The following is a 27,449-nucleotide window of genomic DNA, read 5'->3' on the forward strand; positions in this document are numbered from 1 at the left end:
GTTAGACTTTCAGCTTAATCTCAACCTACTGTTAAAGTAAATGAAATCTCAAATTTATGAAGCATACATTTTAAGTATTAAGGAATACTTAATACAATTGTCTTACACAGCCTGCTGCTTTCACATCACATTTCATTTGTATAAAGGAAACAACAGAAAAGCAATACTCATTCTGATGAAGCCATTTCATACCATACCAAATCTTTCACAGCACTATCTTCTAGAAACCAGGAAATAGCAGGAAAAGTTTTCCTTGCACTCAAGTAGTATTTTTCCCCCACCCCCAAGAGCTTTAAATGAATGAGTTACCAGTCCAGAAGTACAGTTCTATAAAAATGGGCACTGCTATATCTTTAACACTACATTGTAAATTTGAGATTGTCACAATAGAAGTAAGAAAGGCAATGTTTTTATTATGGCTTAGTGAAAAATTATAGCTTGCCACTTTTCATTTTCTTAGTTATTTCTGCAAAGTAGCAGACCATTGGCCAGATCCTCAACTGATGTATATCAATGTACTTCCACTGAACTCAGTGGAAGGTACTCAATTTATACAAGCTGAGGCTTTTTTTGAAAAGGAGACAAAAATAATGCCACTTATGTATTTTAGCATGAACATTTGGGTGTCAATAGCTGATGACAGATTAGAGAGAACTCAGACAAAGGGAGGAGCACGTACAGAAAATGTTTTGTTTTTTTTTAAAGGAGGGAATTGGAACATGTGCATATGTTTTCACTGAGCCTCAGCAAAACGTAACAGAAAAGTATAGGAAAGAACACTACTCAGTATATTCCAACCTCATGCTCCCAAAAACCAAAGAGGTGTATTTTTTAAGTGATTTTACAAAAGAATTATAATAATTTCCATGAGAAAGTCAGTTAATATCTATGATAAAATGTCGACTTGTTCACATTACTTGTTTGGACAAAGCAGAAAGTAAAACAGGCAGCAATCATCTCATGCTTCCCCACACACATGCGTGCATGCAAGCACAGACACACACACCCATTTTTGCTTATTATTTTTGAAGTCTCCAAAAAACATCATTGCAATACATTACAGTCTTCTGAATACCCCAGTAAAGACCAGGCGAAATATTTTCAGTTAAAATATGTTCTCTATGTAAACTTCTCTACTGCTTGCTGCACTTTCTCCCCTATACATGTTGGTAGGTCAAATAGTTTTCTAGATACGTTGCCCAACTTCCAGATACCCTGTTTCTCAGTTCCTCTTCATAGGTTGCCTGGTTCCCTCCTTATGCTTCAGGATACCCAACCCCCAGTGATGGCTGTAGCCACTGGTAGTGACCCGCATATGCACATATATGGGTGTGCAATTGTCTCAGGATGCAATTAGGATTCTTAGCGCTGCCTTAGGAGTCTTAAACCCACCCAGTAAGCCGTATCTAATCAGTATTACTACTTTTTTTGCAACTTCTCATCTGCTGTTATAAGAACCCACATTACACACCAACCCAGAAAAGCTACATGATATTACTGTATTTCTTAAATTTCTTGTTCTTTAAGCAGAAATATTTATTTAGTGCTAAAATAAATTTCATAAAAGTAGTTTATTATTTTGCCAAAACTTAATAATTTTATTACTGAAAAGGGAACCAAAACTGTAGACAAGTATAACTATGTATTAGAAGAATTTCAAGTAATTTAAAAGCCCCAAATCATTTTAAAGCACAACAAATATAAATCTAAAACATACAATTGCACAGAGTAAGAAATCCCAGTTTTTTCTTATACTCACTCACCTCAAAATACAGAGGCAGGCCTTCCCTCCTGATGTCAACCGGCAAAATCCAAACCTTTGTTTACTTTCAATGTCTGTAAGCACAAAGGTAAAGTGCTGTCCTACTTGGTTTTGGGACACCCTAAAGAAATTAAACAAAAAATGAAAAAGGCAAAATTAAATATTCTGAAGTGAGATGCAAAAGTCTCAATGATACATATACTTTAACCTGTAGCAGTGATAACTATACTTTTCTTGGGAAAGAACAGAGCAGCGGCATCAACTTTGAAAAATGGTAATACAGTGATATATTTTCATACATCCTGGAAGGAAGTTCACTGTTGGTCCTTATCTTCAAGGTACTCAGTGACCTGGCCCCGGTTATCTAGAAATCTGTCTAAAGCTCCATGACAAAGACCTGGAGTATGTTTAAAGGTTCTGCTGTTTGTTGGGGTGTGATTTTTTTTTCTACTTTTGGCCCCCCAAATGTACAAAGCCCCAGTACAGATGGTGTTCACCTGCAAAAAAGACCTTTGATCAAGAGGGCTATTTTTCATTTGGGAAATTGTTTTAAATTGCACCAATAAAAGAACTCTTTTGCTGGTAAGAGCTTCATCTCCACTGTAATAGATAACTAATTTAACACCTATCAGTTTACCGAAGGGTAAAAAAGACACTGTTTCTAAGGCATAATGGAACTTTTTACTACAAGGGTAGTGTTCACCTGTGTAGGAGGCATGTACACGCATGTGCGCGTGCACACACACACACACATACATACACACACATTAGTTAGAATACCAGTGAAGTTACAAAATCAAGCATTCAAAAGTCAGGAAATGCTATGAAACATCAGCTGCTGTTACCTTTCCAACATGTGAAAGGTTCCTAAGACAGAAGTTCCTGCGTTTTAAGACAGGAAAAGACGAGTTAAGTGGGCTTTGAGCATCTCAGAGTTATGCCTTTCTGGCCAAGGATAATCTCCAGCTCATGTTAGGCAGCTCATATTCCAATAGCATTAGCCTATTTGGTGGGATGAAAACAAACTGGAAGCAGTCCTCCAGCATCCCAGGATATAGCACTTCTGGCACCCCTACATGGACTATGGTGAGGGGACCAGGGGACATTACTTATGAAGAAAGACTGAGGGAACTGGGCTTATTTAGTCCAGAGAAGAGGAGACTGAGAGGAGACTTAATATCAGCCTTCAACTACCTGAAGTTGGGTTCGAAAGAAGACGAAGCTAGACTGTTTCAAAGGTGGCAGAACAAGGAGCAATGGTCTCAAGTTGCAGCAAAGTTAGTTTAGGTGAGATATTAGGAGGAGTTTTCTCACAAGAAGGGTAGTAAAATACTAGAACAGGTTACCCAGAGAGGTGGTGGAAGCTCCATCCTTGGAGGTTTTCAGAACCCGGCTAGACAAAGCTTTGGCTAGAATGATCTAGTTGGGGATGATCCTGCTTTGAGCACGGGGTTGGACTAGATGAGTAGTCATCAACCAGGGGTATGCATACCCTAAGAGATACTTAAAAGGTCATAGAGGGTACGCAGAACTGATGTGGCCGATAATGTGGCTGATAAATGCCGCGTGCATGCAGGCAGCCAAGACTGCAGCCTGGCAGCATGGAGAGTAGCTAGATCTGGCTGGTAAGTCTGTTGTGAGAGAAGGGGAGTGGGGGGGGCTGATCGAGGCCCCAGTGGTGGGGGAGGGAGTGAGTCTGGGGCAGGGTTTGCCCAGCCGGGGCAGTGCGCAGGACTGATCCATGTGGGGGAAGGGCAACTCCCACTGTTACGCGCACCCTTGGGAGAGCATGGGGGGCGTGTGCCCGAGACCTGCATGCGGGGCAAGGGAAGGCTGCTGTTGTGAACTGGGGCTGGGTCAGTGCTGGGCTGATCCCGGTGGGGGTGTTGAGCTGGGCTGTGCTCAGGGTGGACGGTGGTGGCGCTGGGGGGGGGGGGGAAGGGGGGCAGGGGGGGCTTGTGACTGCGACAAATTCTGGAGTGGCTGCAGCCCCTCCTGTAGCCCCGCTCCCAGTGTCGCCACCACCCACCCAGAGAGCAGTCCAAGTTGGGAAGAGTTCGGCGCAGCCCTGGCCACAGTCTGCAGCTACAGCTTCGCCCGCCGCACCCAGCACGCAAAACTGGGGGCACACGCACCCCTCCCCCATGCCCTCTCAGAGTGCATGCAGTAGCAGGAGCTGCTCCCCTCATTACCCCCAATGAGCTGCTCATGGCTCCGTTCCAAGCTCTGCCCCAGCTGTGCAGTGCCTGTCCCTGCCCAAGCCCCAGCCCCACTACCATCCTCACTGTGGGGGCTTTGATTTGCTTCCCCTCCCCACTCCTTAAAAGCAAGAAAAAACTATAAAGGGGTACATGAGCTGACACTTTGAGACAGAAGGGGTAAACTTGTTAAAAAAGGTTGAAAACTCCCGGACTAGATGACTTCCTCAGGTCCCTTCCAACCCTAACTTCTATGATTCTATGATTAATGTCCCTGACTGGCAGATAACTAGGGAGACCTGGAAGTGAGCTGGTGAACCATGGGGATGGGGGAGGAGGGGAGGTGAGTCGTAGGGGCCAGAGGCTGTACCCTAGAGACTGGGGGGAAGATGAAGGGAAGAGGCTGGAAAGTGGGGGAGCCTGGCAGCTCCTAGCCACGCCCCTTCTCCCCAGCCCTCTAGCAGCAACTCAGAGCAGTGCATGTCAGAGCGGGTAGTATGCAACTGCTCACAACATGTGCTAACTAAATACCGCAGAGTTAGCATATTCAAACTGTAATGTCTAACAATACTCGCAATGGGTGCATCTACACAAGTTATTACTGTGGAGATGGCTACTTAGCTCTGAAATGTGTAGACATTTCAGTGTCTACACATGTGCCCCAAGGAACCATATTTCCAGTTCCAAAAATCAGGACACCTGTCAGGGAGGTGGAGGGGAGATTATATGGTTGTGGCAGGGACAGTGATATGCAGATGCCCTGCCCATTCTGTTGCCCCTGACTTCCAAGCCACAGCCCCCCACAGCCCTGCTGCTTACCCCTGGCTCCACCAGTGACCCCTCACTCCCAACCCACAGTACCCCACCCCACTAGGCCATGCTGATTCCCCTCACCCCCAATCTGCAGCCCTCCCATGCCTGCTGGTGCCACTCACTCCTGACCTGCCCCCCCATCCATGCTGGTACCCCTCATTCTCAACCTGCAGCCCCCTGGCACTGCCAGTGCCCTGCACTCCCAACCCACAGTCTTCCACCCTACCATTGTCCCTCACTCCCAAGCCACAGCATCCCCGCCCCACCCCCAATGGTACCCCTCACTCCTGACCTGCAGTTCCCTGGCTTCCCCCGCCCTGCAGCACCCCCAACCACCCCGCCCGTGCAAGCAATGGCACTGGTTCACTGCCCGCTGCAACCAAAGGGCTCCCCCACCCCCTCCACCACTACAAAGGCAGGCACCTTCCCCCCAAGTAGGCCTGCTGGGTGCCTGGACAGCTCCCCCAACCCCGCAACAGGCCTGCCAGGTGCCTGGACAGTGTCCCCCAGCACCACCAGGCACCCCCCCCACACACACCCTGCCATACACACACAAACACAGACTTACATGCCCCCCCACACAGCCTCCCAGACAGTCCACAAGCCCTGGCCCTCCAACCCCCGGCCCTCCAACCCCCACACCCCATAGATTTACCTGCATGCCAGGCATGTGAGTATGCACATGCATGTGACACTCCCTGCCTCCAATTGCCATTCCCCCACGCCCCCCAGCCCCAAGCACCTACTTGCTGGGGCAAGCCAGGAAGTGCCAGTAAAAACATTGATGCTGAGCAGAGGAAAATCTCAGACATTTGATCATATTTTAAAAAACTGTGCAGACAGAGATAGGAGGATCCAAAAAAGAGGACATGTCCAAGAAAACCTGGACACATGGTAACCCTACTATTAGGGTTCAGGAAACTAATAAACTCTGCAACAGGGTAATACTTGTAAATACCTGCTTCAGAGGTTTTTCATGTGCAGGAGTGCATGTGCAGATGCTGACCCGCCTGGCTGGGGCACAATGATGCTCTCACCCTCAAGCTCTTCATCCCCCTAGTCTTCTTGCTGACTTTATCTCAGTTTTCCCCTCTTGATTCCTTACAGAAACTCTGTTTCCTCCAAAAGCTGTAGAACTTCTTACCCTCCCCCTACTTTCCATCCCAGTCTTCACCCAGGCTACCATAGCCAATCTGCCCTCTCTCTCCCTCCCAAGGTTTGAAAGGTTCTTTTCTCAAATGCCCCATTTCCCAAGATCTGACTCTTGCCTCCCCTTTATTTAAATCAAACTCCTTTCGCCTGTGCATTTTCTGGACTTTAGCACAGGGACTAATGAGTACATGAGAAAGCAATTCCCAGGACAGCGTGCTCTTAGCTGGTCAGGGTCTAGGCACCAGAAGTAAGAACAACCAGACTGTCTCTCTCAGCCCTCCAGTCCCAGGCTGGAGTAAACCAAGTGCAAATGGACTCTTTAGTAAAGTTAGCTGAAATTCTATTAAGGTGCAAGCAGGTGTGAACCAAGATTTTAACTCTGCTGTTCTTCTAAACAAATGATAAAAGATATTGCAAAGATACTCCAAGTACAGATACACCTAGTGCTCCCTTGCAAAATTTGTACTTCCTACTCCCCAGCTTGGAGCTGTTATAATTATTTAATGTCTCAATTCCATTAATATGGAAGAACAATGTTTCTATCATTTTAAAAAAGTCTTAGGTAAGCAATCAGCTTGAAAGTTCAACACAAAAGCAGTTTCAATAGAAAATGAGAGATACACAATGATGCTTATGTTCTGTTGAAGTTCATTTTCAGATGGACTTCTCTGAACAACCCATACACAAAGAATGTTTATCACGGCATTTAATGTAACACTGGCAGATGCTTAGATAGAACATGATATAAGAATGTGTAGAAGAGAACTGTATGCTGAGCTGGTAAGACTGCCTATACTTAAAGGTGTATTTTCTTCCTATTACAAGACCTCATTTTCATTTTTTTTTTTAGCTTTGCTATACTGTAACTGACCAACTGAAGTATTCACAACATCTGACACAGTAGGTTTTTCCCTATGAAAGCTTAAGCCTCTGAAGCAGTTACGTTATGGACAAGCCTTTCTCCCAGCACAAAAAGAGACCATATATCTGTTCAAAGGGTTTTTCACAGAAGCAAACTGGCTCTTATGCAAAAGAGAGAAAGAGAGCACTACCAACCAGGAAGCTCTCTCTCCTCCTGCGCCAAACTGAATAGTTGTATACTTCTCTCAGATGATGAGGGCCTCCAGTATCCCACAGTGTTCTGGTTCCTTCTCTCCACCTCTGAGGAGGGAGGAAAAGTACTGGTTCCCTGACAGCCTACCTAGGGGCAACCTGTCAGCGAGCCATGTGATGTCCCTGCTGGCAGTGTCAATGGCCCCACCGCTGACCAGACCCAGATCCCACCCCGCAGTTTGTGCAGGTGAAGGGTAGGGAGGTCATTCTCCCATTCTAGGCTTCCCTGCAGGGGTCAAGACATGGGGAAATGCCCCTCACCCCTGAATCCCACAGATTAGCTGACTGGCAGGATGGGAGGTGGGGGCATTCCTCCATGGCTGGAACCCTCCCCAGGCTCTAGGAAGGTTCAAGCTGAGGCACATCTGCCTCCTAGCCAATGCACAGGTTCAGGGTCAACCTGGTCTCTGAACAGGGTGAAGGAGCATTTTCCCACAGCTGCATCTGTCCCAGCGCTAACTTAGGTCCAGCTGTGCTGCTTCTGTTTCCCTTTTCTTAAACAGAGCAGGACACTAGTCTGTGCATGGGTATAGTGGGACATTTCCTTCCAGCTGAACCTGTCCCAAGCTGCCCCTGCCTTCCATCCCATGCACAGCTCTGGGTGATCCAGAGCTGTGCACAGGGAAAGGAGGGGGTGTCTTCTTCCCTTTGCACAAAGGGAAAATCACAAAAATCAACTAGTACGACTTCATTTTCACAGACATTTGCCATTCTTTTCCCAAAGGATGCTGGACAATATGCAGTACAATTTTAAAACATATATAATGTATCACAACTCACAAAAGCAAATAGAAAACTCATTTTAACATGTTATTTTAAGCATAATTAGTGCATCTATCCTGTGTATACCCAAAGCCCTAGATAGCCTGTAAGAGATTACCTTAAGGAGCATTCTCACTATCTGCAACCATCATATAATCCATGCTTGCCTGAATCACTAAAACTCTATTCCCCATTAACAAAACTGAAGATAATAGTGGAACAATACCTTTAAAAATGCTTCCTAAAGAAAAATGCTTAATCTCAAATCTAGCAGTCTTCAAAAGGAGCTGTGCAAAAAAAAATACACCTTTTCATCCACGTTTTCCCAAATAATTAAGACTTCAAGGCCCATTTGCCTTTCCTGTGAATCACTTGCTTCCATCAGATTGCAAACAAGCAGAAGGATCCACCTTTCCGAACCAGACTGCAGAATCAGAGTTTAAATTTTTGCATTAATTTTGGGATCCTAACCAACTATTTAGAGGAAAATCCATAGGAGGTTTTCCTTTTCTTAGAAACAAAATGGGCCAAATTTCAGCTTTATAGAAAATAGTCCAATAATACAGCAATTGGCAAGGTTGCCAACTGTCTATAAATATATAGACAGACCATAAAAACAAGCCTAAATATACCTAACTATAAAATCTGTAAAGAAACACTGAGCTGTCCATAAAAAAAAAATGAAGTAACCAGAGCTTGACTGAAGAGCCCTCACCATAGGACAGCACTGAAGAACAAACAGATCCGAGCAGTGATACATGGTGAATGAGTGGAAGTGTGGCACCCTGCAGGAAGCATTTCCTCAGGGCTCTGTAGACTGTAGCCCCTCCCTGACAGCAATGTGCTGCTGCTCTGTCCCGTCCTGCAACACTCCTGCAAGCAGGCACACAGTAGCCTCCTCTAAGGGTTCATGCGGGGACAGGATGGGGGTAGGAGGGGTAGGCTGGTGGAGGCAGCGCAAAGCAGAGTGCAATTGGGAGCATCATGGTGTGGGGGTGTATAGAGGACCCCTGGTGTGGGAGCATCATAGTATAAAATAATTGCTGCAGTCAAGCAGGGTTGCAAAACGCAAGATTTTTTTTAACTGATAATCTGCAAGCTTTTTTATTGACAACCAAACTTTTTTACTATTATTGGTGTTGAACCCTAAAGTTGAACCCATCTTCATCCAGGGCCTAGCAGAAAGATTACATTTATATTATGTAAAATATATACCAGTAAAAAAAGTTTAGTTGTCAGTAAAAAGTTTGCAGCTTGTCAGTAAAAAAACTTGTCTTAGGTTGGCAACCTTGTTTTTTTGGCTTTTCTAAATGTCAATAATTCAAACTAACTACATACTTAGAGATTACTTAGTGTCAGCATACATTACTAACACAAAAAGTACTGGTATTTCAACTTGAATTTGTGTATCTACTGTATACCTTATGCTATGGGAAATTCTCAGGCTGCTCTGATTTGGGGATGAGGTCAGCTGACTCCAATTAGTCTGATATGTTTGTCTTCTTTGGTAACTTGATCTCTACTTTTGAAGCTCTTATCCATTCTCTATGCTACTACCAGAGCCTAATGAAAGATGGCTGCTGCAAGCTCTCTTCAAGGTGATAAATCTCCTCATGTAAAATATAAGCTATTACCTATAGTTAGGGCTGGGTTTAAAATTGCAATTTCACATTTTTCATAGAAATCATGAAAATAAGTGATTTTCACAAAAAAAAGTGATTTAAAACAAAATGCCATGATATAGGAGTTCCCTAGCAAGTGGCCATATCATAGCTTTTCACTGCAACAAGATGGCTGCTGCAGGAGTAAAGCATTCCCCAGCCAGCAGCAAAAGCCTAGCAGCTCAGGGAAGGGGGAAGGGGTTGGTAAAGGGACAGTGGGAGGAGAGAACTTGGGAATGAGTAGGGGAGGGCCTGTTTCATTGTCTAGGTGGAAAACTGGGGCACAGGGGTTGGAGGCACCTGGGGGCTGCCTTGGCAGATGGCCCTGGCACCGGGTAGGGGAAGGGCTGTTTGCTCCTCTGGGCAGAAAAACTGGGGTACCAGGGATTGGAGGCAGAGGGAAAGAACATATGTGAAGAGGAGCAAACAGTCCCTCCCCTACCAGGTGCCAGGGTCATCTGCCAAGGTAGCCCCTAGCTGCCACCAACATCCTATGCCCCAAGTTTTCCTGCCAGAAAGAGCAAACAGCGCCCCCCCAAACCCACCCCCAATCCATCCCAAAGCTCAGGATGCTTTCCAAATCCTGCAGCAGCCATCAGCAAACAGGAGCAATCAGGGGGCACCACAATCTGGGCATGAAAATGGCGGCTCCTGCCACAATTGTGCCATGATATTAGCAAGCTGAGCCCGTGATTTAAAGTAGGCCCTACCTATAGTTCTACACTTCATATTGGAGAACAGAGTTAACTAGTATACTTGTGTTTGAAAAAAAAATGTGCAGTGTTGGCTGAAAGTAGCTAATTCCAGCTGAATAAGGTTCACAATTCTTGACCTAAAAGAACAGATGCAAATTGTTACATATTCTGTCATTGACCTTTTATTCACTCTCACATTCCTTTTTTCTGCCTTCCTTTCCATATGCAACTCCTGCAATGCCTACTTATATTTAATCTTAGTTTAACAGCAATAAATCATTAAATAGTGGAGAATGTGTATAAACACCTATTAGCTCTACAGAATACAAAGGGCTCTTTCAGGGTCACTACAGTCTATCGCATAAATAAATCAAGTTTTAAAAAATTTCTAAATACATATTTACATAATACTGAAAAGGCTCTTTGGACTATACTTTTAAAGATCTTTATTCATACTATAGTCATTATAGAGATATAATTTTAAGGCTGCCTTGAGATCTGTGGTTATGGTGGGAATTAAATCCCTTCTTCACATATGAGAATTAGTGTGTATCATCACCAAACTTGCACTGTTTTATATAATAATCAGAATTAATTCTCTAGTTACATGCCAATCCATTTAACAGTTTAAGGAAGGGAAGTTATTAATGTTAACAACTTCTTTAGCTTCTCAACTGGCTTGTGTTTTAAGCAGACAGATTAGTTAAACTTCCATGAATGGGCTAGGATCTGGGAATTTTTTTTTAAAGAGAATATAAAAGAAACTTATTAACATATTTTATTCTATCTCTGTCTATTAATGCCAAAGATGCCAATAACTAAAGCAATAAAAGAATCCAAAGGAAGGCCACACATATGATTAGAGGTCTGGAGGACAGGCCATATGAGACGAGGATGAAGGACATGTGACTGTTCAGCCTAGAGAAGAGAAGACTTAGTGGGGACTTGATGGCAGCCTATAAATATATAAGAGGCGAACATCAGGCATTAGGAGAGCATCTGTTCAAAATAATGAACAGAAACTGCTAGAAGATTGCTTCAGATTAGACATAAGGAAAAACTTCTTCACGGTTCATGTGTCCAGAAAATGGAGCAAACTCCCCCCAGAGGTGGTACAGTCACCTACCCTGGAGATCTTCAAAAGACGACTGGACACGCACCTTGCTGGGGTCAGCTGACCCCAGCAGTACCTCTTCCTTCCTGCCTAAGAGCAGGGGCTTGGACCTGATGATCTCATGAGGTCCCTTCCAGCCCCTAACTTCTATGAATAATCAGATAGCAGCTTGGCCATCTGCACATTGACCTTGCTTGTACTTCATCCAGAAAGGTGCTGAAATGTGTTTAGAACATTAAGGATTTCAGTTTCCCCAAACTCCTAGGGAGCTGTTCTAAATAAAGAGATGTAGGAGCTAGAGCTAAGGCTTGAAACTGGTCAATGAGGTAGAGACCAGGTCTTCAGCCAACATTCACATTTGGGTCCTCGATTCCTAAGTAATTCCTTTCCCTAACTGCAGCCTCAGTCCCAAAAGTCCTTTGTCCTGCAGCTCCAATCTATGCTATAAGTCTAGACCCATGTGCTGCAGTGGTATAACAATGTGTGGACAAGCACAATGGAGCTGAGTATGGCACCTTGCTTCCTCATCCCCCCTATCTCCACCCACCCCTGCAACTGACTTTCACCTTCCCTGCTCTGGCTCCAGCAGAGCGGAAGGTAGAAAGGTGGCAGCAGCATATGGTAAAAGACAGGGCAGAGGTTCACTTTTGCATGGGGGAGATGCCCACCCCGCCCCTTTTCCACAGAAAACCAGTGTTTTTTGGCCATTCAAAACACACTGGCAACAAAAGAAGGGGGTGATACCTCCAGCTCCTCCTCTATCACAGGCCACCACTATTTTCTGTGCCCTCCCTGCTGCTAGAGACAGAAAAGTGAATTGCAGGGTGCAGGGGGCTGCTCTACTGCCCAGGATGTGATACTGGCTAGTTAAACTTCTATGTACTCCCCTCCATGACTCAAATCTGTTTCAGCCTTTTCTGAGTAGTTTTTTTTCACAGTTTCCTCCCCGGAAAGAGGAGCCTAAATGTAGAAAATTTTTTTAACAATCTCAGAATATGCAAATGCCTCAAACTAGGAAATACCCACATAAAAAACAGTTAATTAGAGTTCAGATTAAAAAGGTGTATTTTCAATTACACAAATACTGAAAGCAACCACAAGTAGGCATCTACTTAAACCATGCTGGCTGCCAGTTATTTTCAGGTGGTCATCACACTTATAGCTGCTGATCTCAGATGTTCTTGCAGTGGGTGCCATTTTTATTTTGGTCCCCTTATGCCACTCACTGAGAGCCTGGTGGCCTCTCCAGCCCTTACTAATTTTTTTTTTTTTCTTCTGGCAGACATTGGCACGTTTAACGCCCCAAAACAGCCACTGAAAAAATGGCCCCCACCACTGTTAGGGGCAGGGGGCTAATCTGAAGCAGCAGGAGCTAGCGAGTGAAGGGGTGGATTGCAAATGGAAGGGGGGACGACTATGGAATAGGCAACCAGTATAGAATGGAGCACTGGGCTCTCAATTTCCACTCCCCTCCCGCCACAGCTCCCACTACTTCAGTTTAACCTGCCCAGGTCTGTACAGCCTGCTTCCATGTCCCCACTCCCACCAAACATAGCCACATTCTCCAGGGCCCCAGGCTGGCTTATCACTGCAGCCTTGCCTGACCAGCCAATTTCTCTTCCCCTCCCCATCAGCCTAAATAAAAGCACATTCACACCTCATTAAAGTGATGCTTCACACAATCCATGGCAGAACTGTGCTGTGCTTTGTGGACTGTCTTTTCACTCATCCTGATCTTAAGAACAGCAGCCAGCCTCCCTGTACTTAATGCACTGTCTCTTTAAATTCTCCTGGTTTTCCATGCTGCCCAGTGATTGGGCTCATCAGCATGCTGATTGGCTCAATCACTGAGCTTGGCTGGGAGACCCTGTATTTTCCCAGGGGCTGCAGAGGAAGGTTTCCCGCACTTTCCTTTGCTCACTGCTTGCTACTCCTCATCTCCAGTAAGTATTTTTTTCCCTTTTTCCACCCTCCTCCAGGTGATTTCGTGCAAATTTCAGATGGGAAGGACATTTTCATGTTCTTCAGGGAAAGTGGGGGATTTCCTGCTCCCCCCCCACCCAAAAAAAAAACAAACACAATTTAAGTAGATCTCTATGAATAAGGAAAGGTAATTCTGTCATTTATTGTGACCCTTTGCTTCTTAATCCATCTCAGTATATGTTCCGGTAACATAAAATAACTAACTTGGATCACAACTTTCACTTTGATTTTTCTTACATTTGTTGACCAAATGGAACTTACACAAAATATAACATTCAAATTTCACACTAACATTTTCTGTATATGTAAAAGAATACATAACTTGGTATGACTGAAGTATTCAAAACAAACTATTACACTTAGGTTAGAAACAAATGTTGTGTTTATCCCTGGACAAACTGTGTGCTTATGTTTGCCCCCGAACAGAAATGTCCCAAGATTGGCATGTACACATATTGCTGGTCCAATCAGAGTTCAGTGAGCAGCTGAAGGCAGTGCTCCTTTTTTATCATTGATTTAATGATGGAATTGATTCAGGTGCATTTTGCGATGTCCCAGGACAAACTGATAACGTTTTATCCCAGGAACCTTTTTTTAGGTTTTGCCTAAAATGATTTATCCCAAGACAAATGTAACATCTATTTGTAGCCCTGAACACTGAACAGCCACATTCCAATCTTATGTCCAACCAACTGCACATTGCTTCTGCCATGTAGTTTCTTTCCTTCTTTTAAACTTCAATAATAGAACTCATTTGCTATTTGTGTGACCTTGACAAAATACTTTTCTAAAGTCCCCTGTATGTTAACAAAGTACATTATAACAAAATCTCTGGCTACGGACAGAGGTAGAAGGGGAAGCTGCATCTCAGGAACAGGCATCAGTTGTTATGCTATAACTGTTACCTCTGTATCCTCCCATAGCAATTACACATGAGATAAATCACTGGAAACATTTCTGTCAGTGAAACAGTGTTAGAGGTGCAATGGTTTTCTAAACTTCTATTACTAAAGGAGCATGCTGACATAACAGTTGCATCATGCAGTTATGGATAAACCATCTATTTTCACGACTGTACAGGTGTTGGTCTCAATTAGTTTGGAGGTTTAACATTCCAAACTCCACAGTACAAAAAACTTATATGATCTTCTGTCCTAACAAAGATCCTCTATATATAAGCAAATAACACATGGCCTTCATTCACAAGGCATGCAGGTACATACTATTTGCTCCTATACACGTGCGCAGAGAATGCTCCAATGTGCTGGAAACTCATCGAGTCTAATCAAGTCTGCTTGAGCACAGAAATTGTAGCCTTCCATGTCACGTGTATCAGCAGTGCAATGCACCCCTGCACTGAAAACGTGGTGGCAGGGCGCTTTGAACTAAAGCTCATTGAATGTGTTTTATTTGAAACATGTTCGATGAGCTTTAGCTCAGAGCACCCCACCGCCATTTTTTTCAGTGCGAGGATGCACTGCATCGCTGATGCATGTGACATGCAGGCGCTTTTAATTAGCATAGCTCACTAATTAAAGCACCCAGCTCCACATCCCGCAGTGTAAAAATGCCCTAGCTTGTTACTAAGGATGGACTCAAGGATGTAAATTTTTCTGGAATGAGTTTCAGTACGGGTGGAATGCTGCATATAGTGAAATCATTTTAACTCTGTATTTCCTTTTACTATTTATTTTAGTAGTAACTGAAATGTGATTTTACAACTTACTTCTAATATAAGTTTGTCAACATGGGATAAATTGAACAGGTACATTTAACAAAGACTCTAAATCCAATGATCTCCCATAGCCACTACCTGTCATGCTTCTGGAAGACACCTGTGCTTCTGCATTCACCAATTCCTACAGCGTATGCAAAGGAAAAGAGCATTAACCTCCACCAGCAGAATGAAAGTGACATCATCTTTTACCTTTTCATTTGTTGAACCTGCTAGGTCACTGGGAAAAATGTTCCGCACAGGAACCCTGATAGTCTACTGTTACTGGGGAATTCTTCTTTCTTATTGTGTACTGACAGGAATATTTTGAGTGCCTGGTCTCCAGCACACAACACTTCCCAAGTGATAAAGCAAGAGCAGCAGCTGAAATTAATGAGGTACATTTCACTGTTGCTTCACTACTCCTAGTGATACTTCTGGGAAAATGCTACCTAGAAGAGCACATCTACTGTGCATTCTTCTTTTGGGAAGTGTTCTACAGAAGAGTGTAATGGGACACCTCCCCAGTCCCCATGCTACAATCTACCCAGGCGCGCACACTGATCGGAGAGTCCACATGGCTTACTCAGGGCTAAGTACAGACAGTCAAAAAAGCCCAAGGCTGAATCAATTCAATCTTTGCAGGCTAGTCTAAGCTGTGTAGAGTGAACCGATAAGCAAGTGAACAGGCATTCACTTTTGATTCTGAAATGCAGCCATGTGCCTGCAGTGGTCCAAGCCAGAAGCCAAGGGGCACTAGAGTACACCTCCCTGCTCGGCTGGAGGAGACAGCTTGGGCAAAGGCTAGACTGCCCACCCTGCAAGAAGAGGTTTGCAGAGGGAGGTGCAAAGCATCCTGGGATGCTGGGAGACTGAGAGTCAACTTGAGTCTGGAGGGGATCTGAGACAGAAGCTCAATGAACCAATTTAACCTAAATCAGTTTAGTCTGATACTACATCCATCTAGGTTTATCTTAAACCAGTTTTTGGCCATTTTGAAAGTGGTTTATGTGCACTGAACTGCTGTTGTTTCACAGATCTGAACTGGTTTCTGATCACTTATACCAGTTTATGTGTAATTTCTGTCCCTTTACAAAAGACCTGGAACTCCTAGGGTCAAATGAGTAAACTCCTGAGAGCTTACAGGCATATGGCGCATTTTTAAAACCTTTCAAAAAATAAAATATTAAAGGCATAGCCATCTCTAATGAAATTAAGGGTCTGACTTACATGAACAATATTAAAACTCAAAATAAAGACTAAAATGGGTCTGCACATCATGCCATTATGTCCTTGTTTACTTTGACTTTGAGGTTTTATGCAAACAGTATAAATTAAGTTTTGATCAATGATATTTAACCTCATTATTTTATTTACTTTTGAAATATACTGGCTTCACTTTCCCTATCCTTAATATTTCTCTGAGAAGTCCAATATGCTTTCATATAATAATAATAACAATAACAACAACAACAATAAAGCTGAACTGTGGAGGGAAATGGATTATATTCTACATGAAACATGTTCTGTTCTCTTCACTGAATATACAATAAGTTTATGGAAGTGAGTTTATGGAGTAGCTGAGACTGGGACATGGACAACTAGTGATCTGACACTCCAAGAGATAGCTAGGAGGCTGGGATTACTGAAGCTTCCAGGTCTAGAAAAGCAGCTTTAGTGACTCTCAGTGGCCTAGCAAAGGCTCCATAACCTTTACATTTCAGAGGTGCACTACAAAACAGTCTGGTAGCAGAGGTTTTATACCAAGAATAGCACATAGGAACAATCTAGAATTTTTGAGCAATTATAAAATAACAAACTAATATATACATACATACATTGCAGAGTAACAGGCCACCCACTCTACACCCATCTAGGGTTGAGGCTAAAGTTATCTGATTATACACATACTAAATCTATTTTTGTTACTTGGAATCTAATCCATTTGATCCATGTTGTAAGTGAGCTGACAAAATGATGCATGTGCACACAGCACTGAAAAGTCCCTAACTGAATCTACTGCAAGCCCTGAATCAAAGTGGTATTGCCCTGTTCTGTTTACTCATACGAGTGGGTATTGTGAAGAACAGCCTCTTCGGTTGTCTTCTTCCTGGGCTCATGAAGAATTAAGACCTCTCTTTTGGAAATTTCAAGTGTTATCCTATTGCCTTCCTTCTTCAAGACTCTCATATCCAAGACACACAAATGCACTTGTCTGGGGAGCCGTAGTCTACAACAGTGGTTTCCAACCTTTTTAAGTAGGAGATCACCTTTGGCATTTAAAAGGAACCCAAGATCTACCATGTGTCACCGCTGCTCCCCCCTCACCCCTGCCAAGCAGGTAAGTCTGTGGGGTTGGAAGGGGGGGATGGCAGACCGAGGCAGAGGGAGAAAAAAATATTTGGGGGCACACCTCCCCAGCAGGTAAGTCCCACCTGACTGGGGCCCAACTCAACTTACCCCTGCTTCTGCCTCTGTGGCACTGTCCCTCAGTGGGGTTCTCGATCTAGCCCCCTCCCCTTCCATCCTCCATGGACTGACCTGCTAGGCTGGGGTGCACGTGTGCACTCAGCCCCCACCCCAGCCTCAGATAGACTCCAAGAGGCTCCGAGATCTACTGCAAGAGGTTCTGAAATCTACCGGTGGATCAAGATCCACTGGTTGGTGACCACTGGTCTACAAGCTGCTCCCAAAACACTAACAACGACCACAAAAGGCCCTTTGAAGTGCACTAGTTTAAGCAGATACGGGGAGTGTCTATACATGCAAGTAAACTGATCCCAGATAAAATGCAAGTAAACATGCAGGGAAGCAGGAGAAGATTAGCTGCTAATGGCACCAAACCATACCCACTTCCTGGGGCACTGTGATGGGCCCCTGTCGCCACCAGGGAGGGCTCAAGGATCTCCCAGTGCCAGCTCTACAGTTGCAGGGCTTGGCCTGAGAGATAAGGATCTCCCAATGCCAGCCCCACAACCATGGAGCTGGTGCTGGGAAATAAGGGTCTCCCAGCCCAAATCCCATGACCATGGAGCTCTGGCTGCTCCCCAGTTGTGATCTCAGAGCAGGGGACTTGGAGCTCCCTGCTGCTGGGGCAGGGAGACATAGTCCCTGCCTGGGCTCTGGTGGCAGAGCCCAAACCGGCAGCAGGCAGCTCCCAGGGGCAGAGAACAAATCTCCTGCCCCTGGTGGCCAAGTTGACTAGGAGCAAATTTTCTCCCAGTCAGGTGTCTACACAAGCACTACTGTGCAGTTACTAATCTAAAGTAAATTTGCTACTTCCATTTGCAGGTAGTATATGTACTCGATTAGCGAGGTTTACTGCACAGTAAGCACGTGCACGTGTAGATGCACATGTTTACTACTCAGTAAGCTATACTACTGTGCAGTAAAGCATCTCATGTAGATGCACCCACTGTGAACCCCCGTGAGCCTTTGCTGGGAAGCTTGGTAAATACATTGAATGCATGCATGCATAAACAAACAAACAACATTAGTAATGAATTTTCTGTATAAAACATTGCAATAAAAGAAAAATTAGACTGCAGGACTTCAACCTTTACAGACTTTCCTTGAGCTGTCCTCATGACAAAATCAGACTGCCACAAAAACTTGGATTAATATTTGTTCACAACATTCTGGACAGGTTGAAAAATATATGTTCCAGCTGCAAAAGTGAGATGCAGAGTCAGTAGAAGATCACACAGCAAATCTGCAACAGAGGCAGAAATAGAATCCAAGTCTCAGATTTCTTTCTACCACCTTAATTACAGAACCATTTTTCTCCTTCTGTCTGACTCTTGCTTCATTGTGAAAACCCACAAAACATGTACAGAGAATAAGGCAAGACTCAGTCACAGTACATTCTTTTTTCCCCTCTCTGTCCACTTTGTGCACTCAGTTAGGCAGGGGTCCTCGGAGAAAATGAAGTAGCATGTGATCATGTAATCAGTGCTGTGCAGGGCCTCTTAACTGTGCTTTTCAGAATTGGAAGGCTTACCTTTGTGATTTAAACGTTTCTTTTTTAATTTCTATTTAAGTAAGCAAGCAAAAAATGCCTACTGTATTCTACCAGTCTCAAGATTACTCCATAATGTAAAACATGTACGATCTATAAGGCAAGAGCTTGTACCTCATTTTATTTAATGCTTTTCTTTATTATATGGAAATAAGGCTCCTTCTGACACATCTGAATGCACCTTTTAAAATTATATTATTCAATCCCTCCCTTATGAAACCTAAAATTCCATTCTATTTTAAATCCACAAATGCATATCCAGAGATATTCCTGAGATGTCTTCTTCCAATCGAAATTTCCACTCAGTTTCATAACCATGCTTGTGAATTGCTAGTGGAATGTTGGGAGATAATTTGTTTTATGGTTTAACACTGGTTCTCAATCTTCATTGGACTCGTGGCACCCCTCCAAAACTCTCATGAATTACATAGTACCCCATTTCAAAAACTAATTTATATATTACATTGCTTATTTCCTTGTAGAGGGACCAGGCAGTGGGGATGAAGGATCAGCCAGGCAGGGACAAGCCTGAGCTTGAACTTACTTGCTTATCTCTTTACATCTTGCGGTACCCTTCAAAAATCTTGCAGCACTCCAGGGTGTCATGGCAGCCTGGTTGAAAATAACTGGTTTAACAGAATCCCATGTACATAGCCAAGTCAAGTCAGTCCCAAGGCTGCTGCAACTGTTGGATGCTGTAACAACCCTCCTCCACTAGCCCCACCCAGTCCCTAAAACCAGTTTCCCAGCTCTTCTTGGGTCTACATCTTTTTTCTCTTTCCCTCCACTGTGCCCCACATCATGGTGCTGGAAGGGGTGTCCAGCCTTCTCATGATGTGTTCAAACTATTGCAGCTTCCTTCACCGCACAACCTCCAACAATAGTTCATGGGTTCCAATTTCTTGACTAATTTGCTGCTTGACAGACTCATTGGTCCAGTTCTCAGTGTATGAAACATGCAGCAATCTCCTAAAGCAGCACATTTCATGTGGCTCAATTCTGTTCCCTAACTTCTTAAGCGTCCATGCCTCAAAGCCATAAAGCATCATAGAGATGACCACAGCATGCAGCAAATGTAACTTTTTATCTTCAGTGTAATATTACTGCTTGTACATAAACAAAGTACAAATTTAAACCTTTCATAGATTTCATAGACATTAGGGCTGGAAGGGACCTCACGAGATCATCAGTCCAGCCCCCTGACCAAGGGTCAGGAAGTAAGCTGGGGTCAGATCACCCCAGCAATATAAGCATTTATACCCCATCCAAATCAAGTCCAATTTCCAGCCAATATACTAAAGACATAGCTATGTGCTACTGAAAATATCCCTGCCAAATTTCAAGTTTCCATGACCTGATCTTGGTCACAAGAGCTATTAATAAAAGGGTTAAAGACAATTGTTCTAAACTAAAAAAAAAAATATTAATTTCCTTACTTTTGGATATAATACCTGAAATCAAACCTTAAACAAATAGGTAATACTTTGTGAAAACAGTTAAACTACTGAAAATAAACCAGTGAAATGGAAACATGCAGAAAAGCTATACCAAAAATACAGACAATGCTTTACCTGCTACCTATATGAAGTCAAACAGCAGATACTATCAAAACAAACAAGCAAACAAAACAAAAACATACTATGTCCATGTTTCTATAGATATCTGGAATGGTTATACAGCCTTTTAATTTTTAAAAAAGGCTTTCAGCAGGCAGAGTTAAATTTCGGATGCTGTTTTGGGAGCTTGTTCTACATATTATTTTATTTTAATATTTTATCTGTCTTTATACTTACCTGGATTCGTTGCAAGTGGCCTGGAGCCTCTTCTGGAGAGGCTCTAAAACTAATTCATTAATCAATTTGTTTGGTGGTTTGTTTCCACAAAAAAAAGTTGGGTTACTACAGCTTCATACACACCACTATAACTGTCCTTTTTTGAAAGACAATGGTTACGGATTAAGTTTTTGCCACTGGATGGCAGCAACAGAACCTCACCTGTTTTTGTCATCCCAAATTTGCTTTCTATGCTACACCTTCACTATAATTTTGAAACGGATATGGGTGCCTATTTTAAGTACAACAATTTAAAGATTTCAAATGCTGGAATGCAAACAGCACTAATATGGTTGTTTAACTCATAAAAATTGTATAAGGGATTATGTGTTCAATCAGTTCAAAAGTCAAATAATTTAAGTGGAATTTAAGATATAAAAAGGTAGATGGCCAAATTACTTCATAAAATATGTATCTGTAAGGTTTCTGTATCTCTCTCCAGCCTGTCTACTCCCCTACAAAAAAAAACAAGTTCACCTACAAGTTTCCATTTTATCTTCTGTTTCTTAGTGACTTTTTATCCTCAAACCTCTCCATATAATGAATGCTAATACCATACTGAGATCCTCTAGATCTGGATGACACCTGGATGCATCATACATTAACTATCCAAATCCATACCAGTAGCAATATCAGCTTCCTCAAACAGACATTACACCACAAGTTTTCTGAGCTATACATCTTCAAAACTGGTTAAATCATCATTTACCATGTGGACAAAGTAAATAAAAACATTTTAGTTAATAAAAATATTTTGCATGAACTTTTCAAATGACTTGCAACTACAATGCCAAAGGCACACTAAAATTGACATTAAAATGCTGACATATAAATGTCTTCATTCTACTCTCAGGGAAAAAAAATGTTACTCATGCCCATTTAATTACTGGTATGAAATTAAATTTCTTTTGATTTTTCCTATAAGATGAAACCCAAACAATACATATTTAAACTGCACAATGGGAGCATCTATCTTAGTATGTTGCACCATTTCTGTAGAACTCTTGTCAGGAGGCAACTATCTCGTATCTTTACATTACACAGATGGTGTTTACAATTGGGTTGGAGGAAGTTGGAAGCAGGATGTAGTTCTATATCAAAACAGTATTCTTAAAATCCTATGAAGGATGTACTGTGCTTTGATATTTTTCTACCAGTGTCTAACTACCTACTTGGAGAACAAAGGAAAAATAGGTCATACTGACTGTATTAGTCATTATTCTATTCATCCACAGGTGCAAGAATATGGGACACAGTGCATTTACTTTTGCTCCTATTTTTTACATTTTACCATGCAAAAAGTGTTTTCCCTAAACATTACAAATACAGCAAGTTAATTATTTTAAAATACATGACCATTGTATCACATACCTTTCAATGTCAAAGGGAAAGCAGAACTTTGGCACACTGTTCAGCACTTCCTATAAAAACAGAAGAAAGAAAGTTAGGATTCTGATATCATTTTTATCTTAGGAGAAATTGGTATTCTATTTGCCAGAAAATCAAATTCAAGAAAATATTTGGCTGCAAGAAATATAGCACACGTTCCTTGACTGAAATAATTGATTATTAAAAAGGAATTAAGTTTGTGCTTTGGCAGATTGCAAAGACAATGCCATAGAAGCCCCAGGAGGGAAAGGCCTGGCCTGAAGGGTATTAACACCCTTCACATCCCCGCTGGGATTCCCTTCAACAAGGCCATATGGATTTTACAAGCACCGCACCATATGGGTAAGCCACGTCTGCTGCTACTTGTACCACAGACTAGCCACAGGGACTTCTGACAGATCCTGGCTCAAAAATACAAATGTTGTTTCAATTAAAATGCAGGCAGAGAAAAGGGAATGAAGTTGGCAGCAGAATGAATTACTGAGAGGTATAACAACTCTATACATGTTTCATAGTCAATTGCTGAAAAGGATGAAAATCTTCTGTTGGTACAAAGCAGAAATCTATATGGTTAACCCTTTGGTAGAGTTGTAAGTTATACACAAGCAAACCTTACTATTAACAGAGGAAAAATATAACCAGTGCCGCAGTGTTCAGATGCTAATGTAAAAGGATATTTAAAAGCTGTTTAGTGACAAAAAAATGTCTTAACTGAATATTAAAATATACTTTTCTTTTAAACTACAAGGCATCTCTCTAGAAGAGAACAACTGTATCAGTTGTCAACAAATCAGTAGTAAAGTATATCACTGACTGGACAAAATCCTCCCTCTTGCTCCTACCCCCATTCCAACCAAAAAAAAAAGAAAAGAAAACCCTAGTAATTAATGCCTTGTTTCTAGCAAACCAATTGGGAAAACACCCCCTTGTGTGAAATGTTTCAACTTAGGAAGACAATTTATGATAAAAATGTAGCTAGTTCAGAGAATTTATATTTTCTTATTGTACCAATCTTGCAAACATAAAAATATAAAATTATGCAGGACATACAGAAGCATATAGATACATGAGAGTCAAGTCACTGATTGTCTGCTTGCAGGATTGAGGATTTCGAGCGGAAAATTTCCAGTGACACAGGTGGGGATAAAAGATTCTGACTGACAGCACCCACCAATCCCATTGAAGTCAATGAGCACTCAGCACTTCACAGGATGGGGTACCATTTCCATGAGTGAAAATCATGCAGATAAATTCCTGTAAACCACACTCCACACTTCCTTTCAATATTTTCCAGATTCAATACATAGATGCATGAAAAATAATCATACGCTAAACATTAAGGTATGCGTATTTTAAAATACTGTATTACATGCATTATTATTTACAACTCTTTCAAAGGTATATAGTGCATGCCAATAGAGGACTATATTGGGATTTATTTTAAGAAAAAGAAAGCCCATTGTTCTGGACCAGTTTTAGAAACTCCTATGTACTGTGAGAGCAAAAATAAAAATAATTTGAAAGTAACATGCTATGTTTTGGAAAGTAATGCTAACTGACTTGATTATGAAAAATGTCTTTCTACACAGCATCATATATTATTCTTCTTAGAAGAGATGATTGTTCAGCCCCTGTTATGGCTGGCATGAGAGGCCACTGTGGGAAGAGCTAGGAATAAAATAAAATCATAAAAATTGAACCAAAGCTGAAAACAATGAAGTCAAACCAAAGGAGAAAAAATGTAAACGTATCATTGAAATATTTATTTAATATTTTCAAATAGTTTATTCTTTCAGGCTCCCAAACTTTGAATTTCCTTCTTCAGGGAAACAAATTTATTTTTAAACTGTAATTCCACAGATGCTAATTAGGAGCCCAGGTTTTCAGTACTCTGTCATCTTCGGCAATTCACAGATTTTAACATATCTTAGTTTACACACAGCATTTTTAACTTAATATTGACTATATTAATTGCTGCTTGGTGAGTGTAGGACTGCTTTCACATTATGTAAAAGCAGTTGCAATATTCATCTCAATCTCCCAACTGGATCTTTTCTGAATAAATTACCGTACAAGTAAGAAAACAAAACAGAAACATTAATTCAGTGTTTTGACTGAACAATGTGAAAATTATCAGTGCATTTTGCAACATTTTCAAGACTCAAATGAACTACACTACTTTCTGGTTGCTCTGCCTCCCACCCCTCCCCCAGCCCCAACCAATACACACGCACAAACTTCTGCAAAACAGCCTCAGCTCGCTTCCCAACTGGCAGGAGCATCCCTCAGGGGACAAGTCTTTAAACCTCCGCACTCTTTAAAATTCAACCAGCCAGCAGGTCTATAGACTGGTGTATAAACAGTATAGACAAAAAAATCCTCTCTCAGCTTATGTCAGTGACAAAGCAGCTCAGCAGTTGACTGCTTCTCCCCTGACAGTGTAAGCTGGGTTTACACAGATCAATAGATGGAAGTCCTACCTAGCTTCCAGGGCTCAGTTTTCTCCCTTAATTACAGGTGCTATTCAGATTTTCAAATGGAGGAAAATAACATGTATATGTGATGCTTTCTAGATGTCTTTAAAATATTACTAGTGTGTAATTAATTGAAAAGAATAATCTCGGTATTACATACAAAATCACATAATAAGTATAGATTTTAAGTTGACACACAGTACTTGTTACTTTTTCCCCCCAAATAAAACTTGAATTCTGGTATCTAATAGATCTTCATTTCCAAGGGAAGTACATAAGCTATACCTTCTTCTTGTGTAGAAAGAAGTGTGTTCATCAGGAAACAAGAAGAGTATGGTGACAATCTCTTCCATTTGATTAACAATAGGGCTTAACAAAAATAGGTGTTCTTCTTGGAAGGAAAAAGGTTGCATAGTTTTTCAGGCACAAGAATTATCAATGATTCATGTTACCAGTGAATCATCATCATCACTTATAATTCCAGATTTTGGTATTTTCGAAACAGCATACATTGTTCAAGTAAGGAAAGAAGTTTGATGTGCAACTCATTACATACTGCACTATTCTCTTGAAAACAAATGAGAAATCTTACAGACCTTCAAAAAAAATTAATTAAATTGAAATTAAATCAACTAGCTACTTCTTCAATATTTAGAAAGGTTTCTACATAAGCATATCTATAGTCATGTAAGCTTCAAAAATCCCCACACTACAAAATAGATGAATTCATTTACTCATAATAGCATGCTCTGTTGATAAAAATCTGTTCCCCTGGACAGAACCCCTATAAAGGAGAGAAAGGAGTGTTCTCCCTCTGCCCATGGCCAGAACAAAGCATCTAACATAGTCCATATAAAGTCCGTTTTTCTATAATGTAGTAGTAGACACTGTAAATCTCACAGGGTTGTCATCCAGTGCTTCTATGTAATTCACAATTACACCCATCACACCCTTCCATGCCACCAGTCTGCTCACAACTACCACTCTCTGTGCTCCTGTGGTGAGATAACCACTGCAGCAGCCTGAAATCCAAAAGCGGTGGGTGTTTTTGTATTGTTTTGTTTATTTAACTATACTTATATCTATGTAACTTTTTATATGGTACCCATCACCTACATATTCTTCATCTACAGAACAATGATGATTTTTAACTCATTGATATCGACCATTTGCTGTCAGAAGTCCACCTCCTGCCAATTGACAATGCAGCCTTGGGAAAAACTTATGGCCTGCCCTTTTGTTTAGAGGTTAGTTATCACAGACAGGGCAAGACTGACTGACTTTCTTAAAAAAAAAGGCAGTCATGGGCATAATGAGAGTGGGGGAACTTCACTATTTTATATAAATCAATATTCAGAAATGCAAAAGCCTAATTTAATTAATCTCCACGCTGTGATTGGATTAACCAACTAAGTAGATGAATTAGATTTTCCACTGGTCAAAGAACTGTAAATGCACTAACATTGTGCTCAACATTCCTTTCTCACCTAGAAGAGTATGAGGAAGAAAAACGCAGAACAAAATCTTGGGTCAATTTAAATCAATGGCAAGTCTTACACTGACTTCAAGGGAACCAAAGTTTCAGCCATAATACCTATCCAGTATATTCTGTAAAAGGGATTTTTCATCCACCTTACTTTCATCCTAAAAGTAGAATTTGAATACACAAGTTGAAATTATGTCAGCTTCAGAAACATGGAGTCTGTAACCCATGGCATTTTGATAGTCAGTCAGTTTGAAATGAGGTACACTCAGTAATTAAACTTACGTACCAGAATGGCACGCATACGGACTGGAAAGGCAATTTGGTAACATATTTTGTTTTCAATAAAGCTCTCTAACACCTAACTGTAAATTAAAGGGTATTTGGGATTGTCTGCACAGGGAAGTTATACAGACATAGCTTTGGTGTAAATATAAAATCACGGTGCTTATATTGGTATAACCCACATGTGGATACTATGATGCTACAGTGTCTTTACTTTTTTTAATATTAGTTTATGTCATTTTGGAGGGAGTTCACTATATGGTTAAAGAAGGTAACACTTCCCACAACAATAAGGCCTCCTGAAAACAAATTTGTAGGCAATGAACTGGATTTCTTGAGACTTGATTATATAAAATTATTCAAGCAGGATACTTAATATGTTATGCAGCGTGAACTAAGTAACTGGGTAGGGGATTTGCAGGTATATACAGTCATCAGGGAAATGTATATATTTCTTTTTATGATATATGCTGACTTTTGCATAGTCTAAGTTTTAATGGGGTAATGGAGGAATACGTTTTTATGAGTTATATGAAAAGAATGAAAATCCCCACTTGCACGGACAGATTATATGAAAAAGAACTATTTCATCTGCGGCAGGAAAATACGATCCTCCTGGCAAGCTCCAGCATTGTTTTTTTTGTTTGCTTCTTAAGAAAGGGCTCCGTGCCTTTCCAACAGCATATACTCTAGAGCAGGGGTGGCCAACCTCTGGCTCTGAAGCCACATGCAGCTCTTCAGAAGTTAATATACGTCTCCTTGAATCTTTGCACAAGCACACGGTGACCAGCTTCCATTCCGCAGGTTGGCCACCCCTGCTCTAGAGAACAAGACTGTGCCTCAAGGAAGTGAGCAGATCCTCAAATACGTCTTAATTACAGACAGAGGAAAAGAAAAGAGAAAGTGTAAGGAGGACGGGAGCAATCCTAAACCAAAGTCACACAATGTCCATTCCAGAGACATTTCCAAATTGTCCAGGGAGAAAGCAGAATTTTAAAAAA

General features: G+C 41.8%; 1 protein-coding gene across 3 annotated transcripts in view; it reads right to left on the minus strand.

The window, feature by feature from the left end:
- DENND1B (DENN domain containing 1B) overlaps positions 1 to 27,449 on the minus strand; it is a 290,895-nt gene that overhangs the window by 142,770 nt on the left and 120,676 nt on the right. For all 3 annotated transcript variants that reach the window (XM_019491193.2, XM_014602934.3, XM_059728432.1), the window contains exons 4-5: positions 22,189 to 22,238; positions 1,764 to 1,883 (exon numbers count right to left, since the gene is read on the minus strand). In XM_019491193.2, the coding sequence (XP_019346738.1) occupies positions 1,764 to 1,883; positions 22,189 to 22,238 (170 nt within the window). The remainder of the gene's footprint in view (positions 1 to 1,763; positions 1,884 to 22,188; positions 22,239 to 27,449) is intronic.

Source organism: Alligator mississippiensis, chromosome 5, assembly GCF_030867095.1.
Source record: "Alligator mississippiensis isolate rAllMis1 chromosome 5, rAllMis1, whole genome shotgun sequence".
Taxonomy (NCBI): Eukaryota; Metazoa; Chordata; order Crocodylia; family Alligatoridae; genus Alligator; species Alligator mississippiensis.